The sequence below is a fragment of the Podarcis bocagei genome, assembly GCF_964188305.1.
Source record: "Podarcis bocagei genome assembly, chromosome: 8".
Classification (NCBI taxonomy): Eukaryota; Metazoa; Chordata; class Lepidosauria; order Squamata; family Lacertidae; genus Podarcis; species Podarcis bocagei.
In genome coordinates, this window is record NC_138133.1 from 31,975,405 (window position 1) to 31,981,392 (window position 5,988).

Here is a 5,988-nt window from a genome sequence, read left to right on the forward strand (position 1 = left end):
AATTAAGCAGCCTGAAGAATAAATGTTGCGCGGAGACGGGGGGGGGGGGAGATAACAATCGGCCATTGCTTCTTCTCGGCCTCGGGGCGAGATCACGAGCAGAGCAGCGCCTGTCACTATGCAAGGATGTGGCGAGGGCTCCGCGAGCCGCTGGGGAAAGCGAGATCCCGGCAGGCGAGGAGCGAGAGCGAATTCCATTCGCATTCCCGCAGTTCTTCGGAAGGAACTTCTTTCCCCCTCCCTCCCTCCTTCTCCCTCTCTCTCTCAATCTCTCCTCCCTCGGGTTCAACAGCCTCCCTTTTCGCCGAGACCCTACACAGCGTTTGACAGAATGGAGCCGCTCGCCATTGGCTGGCGCGGCGTTCCGTAGAGAAAACTGCCGCTGCCGATTGGCTAAAGCGCGGCGCTCAATACTCGTGCCTCACTTCTTTCTCTTTTTTACATACACATCGCCCCTCCCTTACTCTTGTGTGTCTCTCCCACCCCCTCGCTCTTTTCTCTCTCTCGCTCTTTTCTCTCCTTTTCCTTGGGCCCGGGCAGCGCGCGCCCCGCCCAGCCTCTACCCCGCGCTAGATATATATACGGCGGCGTTGCAAACTGGGCTGAGCAGAGCCGGGTTGGGACTGGAGTGGCGGCAGAAGGGAAGGAGGGGAAGTAAGCAGCCCGCTAGGTATACAGTATAGATATAGATATATATTGCTTGGGTAGGTGGCGGCTGGAATTTATCCATTTTTATTTTTCATTTTTACACGGTTTTCTCCCGCTGCTTCCTGTTTTTCTCCCTCCCCCTCGTCGCGCACCCCGTTTGCAAAACCCGGACTCTCCGTTGTTTTGATTTGCCCACTGCTGGCTGCATCGCCTCTTGTCTTGCTTGCACTGCGGGTGGGAGCTGCTTGGCCGGGGCGCCCGAAGGCTCTGCCCGCCCGCCTGCGTTTCTTTTGCACCATGAAAGCGGTGAGTCCCGTGCGACACCCCAGCAGGAAGGCGCTGGCGGGCTGCTGTTGCGGAGGAGGTGGAGGTGGAGGCGGCGGCGACCTGGCGCTGCGTTGCCTGGCCGAGCACGGCTGCTACAAGGGGAGCCCGTCTCCGGGCGAGGAGCCGGCGGCGCTGTGCCTCCAGTGCGATATGAATGACTGTTACAGCCGCCTCCGGAAGCTGGTGCCCACCATCCCGCCCAACAAGCGGGTCAGCAAAGTGGAGATCTTGCAGCATGTCATCGACTACATCCTCGACCTGCAGCTGGCCCTCGAGACGCACCCGGCGCTGCTCCGGCAACAGCAGCAGCAGCAGCCGCCGCTGCCGCCTCCCCCGCTGCACCCGGCCAGCTACCCGGCAGGGCCTCCCAGGACCCCGCTCACGGCGCTCAACAGCGACCCGGTAAGAGCCGCGGCGGCGGGCAGAGAAGCCGGGCGCTGCTCGCAGCTCCGACGGGCCGGGGAGGGAGAGGCGCGCCGGGTTGGGCAGCGGCAGGAGCGCACACGCGCCGCTCAACTCCGCCGGGGCGCTCGGAGGCGGGACGCGTGCGCCCCCAGAGCAGGAGGAATGGATGGACGGATAAACGGGTGGCCGTGGCCCTCCTGCTTATTATGGAGCGAGAACCTGTCCCTCTTTCTCTCCCCCCCCCTCCCGTAGCGAAAAGACCCAGAGCAGATCATTGGGGGGCAAAGTAGAGCCCCGAGGTCGCGATTCACCGACCCTCGAAAGCTCGGGAGTGCTTTCATGCGAAGGGTCCGTTTCGGGGCCCCGTTAAGCGATTGGGTGCAAGATCGGGTCCCGACACTGCGACCCACAAGACAATGAAGTCGGGGCGTGGGGATTTACGGAGCGACCCCCATCCTCAAAGCTTCCTCCTTTCCTCCTTTGGTGATGTCTGATTTAGGTAGAGTGCGCGCCTGCCGGACACGGACAATTGTTCTTCCTGTATTTTGTACAGCATCTAGCATACGGTTGCAGCCTGCAGTCTGCAGAATGCTAGCATCGGATCGGGTGCCGACCTCTGCAGGAGGGAAGCTCGTTAAATCCCGACAATATGGGTTAATTGGCTTGTGGGTTGCAAATTGCACGTGAAATTGGGTTGCCTGTGTTTTTGTGCGAGTGCCAATATAGACACATAACTGCACACTTAACAGAGTGCAAGATGCAATTTGCACATGTATACCTATGTGTACACATACAGACTGTATTGTCATTTGGTAGCTATACATATGCACTACATAGCCTTTCTGTTTCAGCTGGTGTGCAGCAAAGTGGATCTAGCCTTTGCATGTTTCCAGGCGCATAATTCACTTAACGTGCCACTTGTATATGCCTCATATGCAGCCTACTTCCATTTCCTGGAATGGGCTTTATTTCCCCATCTCACATGGGAGGTCTTCTTATGGAGCCAATGTGGATACAGATGCATATTGGCACACATCTGCCTCACAGTGCTGAGCTGGGTCCCATAGAACGGGCTGGACACAGCTTTGGAAGAGAACTGAGATACCTACTGCATCCACTAGTTGTGGTGTTTATGACTAGAGGTGGCTTGGGGTCAGTGCATTTAGGACTAGACCATTAAAAATACAAAATACAAGCACTCCAGATGGGTAGGAATATTAATTGTTTCAATTAATATTATGTGAGACTAGACTACCATCATCTTTCCCTATGATCTACCATCCCCTGCAGTGAAGATCTACTCAAAGAAAGAATCGTGCTCCAGTTGTGCAGTTAACAAACTTACACCTCTTGTCGAATCTCTGGGTTTTGCAATGAATGATGCCCTTCCTTGCTTGCACAGGGGAAGCACAGGACCCTCAGCTGCAACTGGGGTCCCTGTGGGTCTGCAAAGCAAGAGGCTGTCACGTTTGGCAGCATGCAACCTGTCACTAGTTGCTAGCCCAGGAAGGGATCCATAGAGAGCTTGCAGTTTCCTCTGCCCCTTTGTGAGGTTGTCCTGCTTCCCTTTATTGTGGGGCTTCTCCGTCACACGAGGAAGGTTGCCGATTGCTAAGCTTGTTGTTTGTGCTAACTCTAACGCCGCACTCCTGTTCTCTCGTTACTGTGCAGGCTGGGGCTGTTAATAAGCCAGGGGACAGTATTCTGTGCCGCTGAACTGCACTTGCAAGGTGAGTATCCTCTTTTAAGATTTGGTATGTCAACAGAGCTGGGGTCAGGGACCTTTGCCACACGTGTTGGTTTCCATCTAAGGCTGCAATTCTAGGTACACTTACCTGGAACCAAGTCTCATTGAATTCCCTAGGCCTTCAAAGTAAATATAGTTAGGATCAGGTTGTAATTCTTGCTCAACAATTAGGCACTCCAGTCTCAGGCACACTTACTGGATGGAAACTGAGTAGAATTGGAACCGAGGGACATGAGTACCTGTTAGACGTATTTACACTTCGTATGCTAGGCTGCCATTCGCCAGCTAATTCAGGCAGATTTAAGATTTAAACCAATGTAATCCAGTCAATTCAATTGTTCAGTTGTTCTGGCTTAATGATTTTGTGACTCAGGTTCAAACATACACTTATTTTCTGTTTAATTCTACACGTTTACCTTACAGGGGCAGGTCAATATGTATACACTTATTTATTTACTATATATATAGGATTGTGGCAGGTTACGTAAAATCAACCTTTTCAATAAATTCCAGACAGTGTAAATTAGATAAAACAGCTAGGGGAAACAATGCACTTTCTCATATTCCTTTAAGGAAGAGGAGTGTTGCATGGCATGTTCCTTAGGAGTTCTGTCCCTTCCCATAAAAGCAATGAATAATACATTTATGGAAATGTTGGTTGTCTTAAAGGAATTCTTTGACAGTCAGGCTGTGATCTGTACACCCACTTGCTGGGAAGCAAGTCCCATTTAACTCCATGCGACTTGCTGCCAAGTAAACATGCCTAGGACGGGGCGCAGTGTTTTCTTGCCCCTCTGCCCGATCTGCAGCAACAAGAGATGGGAGGAAGGACAAGGAGGAGGGAAACTCCTTCTTTCTTTTTCTCTTCCTCTCTCCTCCGGAGAGCTTCTAGCTTGGACCTGCAGCTGTGTGTTCCCCTTCTTGGCCTAGCCTGGGAGCTGCGGTTGTTGTTTGACCTGGTTTGTTTTGGGTTGTTGATCAAGCATGTCTTCTGTTTTGTTGGTGGCGCCAGTCAGTCTGGAGCAGAATGGTTCACACCCCCACTCTATTCATTCCTCTTCCACAGGTGTGCAGCAGGCAGATCCTGAGCCAGAGACGCAGAAAGAAAGACACATTAGAGAGGGAGGGGAAAAAAGAAAGAAAGAAATGTCAGCCACTGGGCAGAAGGAAAAATAATAATAAATCAACTACTCCAGAATTCTTTCCATACTTCCTTTAGAAAAAAGAGAAAGAGAGAAAAAAAATTTCACAACTTTGCACGTTCATAGCATTTTACACACATGTCTCTTAACTCTTTTGTTTTAGATCAGATGTGAATTGTACACTTGTCTGGGAGGGAGGGGGTTTAAATCTTCAGCATACGTAAGTGTGGCCCTTCTGTTGATAGAAGACCAAGGGCAAATCAGAGTTTAGAAGTATAACTTTAATGCGCTGAGCAGCTGAAAACTGAAGCTTTACTAATCTACCAGAGGCGTTGTAGATAACTTTTGTTTTGACATCTATTGTTTAAAATAGATGATTTTATTGTTTCCTCAGGGACTTTCTTCTCCCTGCAGGAGTGTTACATATTGTATAGATTAAAAAAAAAAGAGTGACATTTCATACTATGTATATAGAGAGAGGTTCTATAAGTGTGAGAAAAGTATATGCTTTAATAGACCTACTGTAATTATAAAATATTTTTAATTAAATATTTTTTTGTAAATATTATAAAGCTGTGTATGTTTTTTTTTTAAATCTGTGGGAAGATTTCTTTAGGAAAACTGTTTCTGGCTTAAGTGCAGAACTGCTGATGATGAAAATATGTTGGATGTCGGGGGGGGGGTCTCTTCCTTTCCTCCCCCCCACCCCCTTTAGATTCAGAAACCACAGCTGTAGGTAGAGTTGGTCCTGCATGAATGCATGAGATGTCTAACCACAAATAAACTTGTTGAGTCCATACAGATGTGTTTTTCTTTAATTTGAATTTAAAAAGATGTTTGTATCATACGGTTTTGAAGCTACATTTTTGTCTGTTAGGCACAGGGGGTGGTGGTTTATATTACAGTGTATGCGAAACAGCGTTGAGATGTAAGGGTTTTGTTTGTTACGAACTGAGATGACTACTTTTTTCAATATGGGTACAGTGCTGAGGAATAATAATGAGCATTTATAAAATTCTTTTGTTGCCTAAACAGAAATAGGAATCACAAAACACGGAACACTTTTTTAACACCAAGAGGGATGCTGCCCCAGAATTTCAGCCCTGTGGCATATTGCTTTGGAAAAACAGTGAAAAACGTTTTCTGCTTATAACCAAAGGGCAAACTATCAACAAATGTACAGTTGCTGTTTCTTTCGTCCAAAGACTATTGATACTGAAACTTGGGGGGGGGGGAACAAGAGGGAACATTTCAGTCTGATTACTGGTGTAAATCAATTTCAAAGAACTTAGACCAAAAAAATAAAAATCAGATGACTGTATCAAGATTATTTTTCTAATATACAGCAGCATTCATTTCATTACAGCTCTGTTACATCTGAAAATCCTGTTTAGTCTCTTGTTATGTGTAACTTCTACATGTAAACATTAAACTAGATTGACGTGCCCTTGTGCTGTGCTTGGTTTCTTTCTTCAGTACTTGCAGAACTGCCTATTATCTGCTCCACTTTCCTTAAAACGTGGTGCTTAATGGTTAATCTTATAGCAACAGTTTGTATAGCCCATGTTCCACCTTCTGTCCAGCCTCTGAGAAAGGTACACATTTTGTGGGATCATCAGTATTCCACACACCAGTGAGATAGGATTTTCACAGAGTGGGTGAATTAAGTAGGATTTAATTGGGTGCTTTGTAAATAGTTAGCCAACTGTGTGTAGCATG

General features: G+C 48.1%; 1 protein-coding gene across 2 annotated transcripts; it reads left to right on the plus strand.

Moving 5' to 3' along the window:
* The first annotated feature begins 466 nt into the window (after positions 1 to 466).
* On the plus strand, positions 467 to 5,715 carry ID4 (inhibitor of DNA binding 4). Of its 2 annotated transcripts, none has more exons than XM_081204135.1 (3): positions 467 to 1,377; positions 3,052 to 3,110; positions 5,305 to 5,715. In XM_081204135.1, the coding sequence occupies exons 1-2, from the start codon at positions 946 to 948 to the stop codon at positions 3,094 to 3,096; spliced, it is 477 nt and encodes a 158-aa protein (XP_081060261.1). In that variant the 5' UTR covers positions 467 to 945; the 3' UTR covers positions 3,097 to 3,110; positions 5,305 to 5,715. The 2 variants fall into 2 exon arrangements, with proteins under 2 accessions (XP_081060261.1, XP_081060260.1); XM_081204134.1 differs by lacking the exon at positions 5,305 to 5,715 and adding an exon at positions 4,194 to 5,066 and having other exon boundaries at positions 469 to 1,377.
* The last annotated feature ends 273 nt before the right edge of the window (positions 5,716 to 5,988 follow it).

Coding starts and splice junctions, on each gene's coding strand:
- ID4 (XM_081204135.1), top strand. CDS start 946: ATGAAAGCGGTGAGTCCCGTGCGACACCCCAGCAGGAAGGCGCTGGCG. Junction 1,378..3,051: donor CGGCGCTCAACAGCGACCCG/GTAAGAGCCGCG, acceptor GTTACTGTGCAG/GCTGGGGCTGTTAATAAGCC.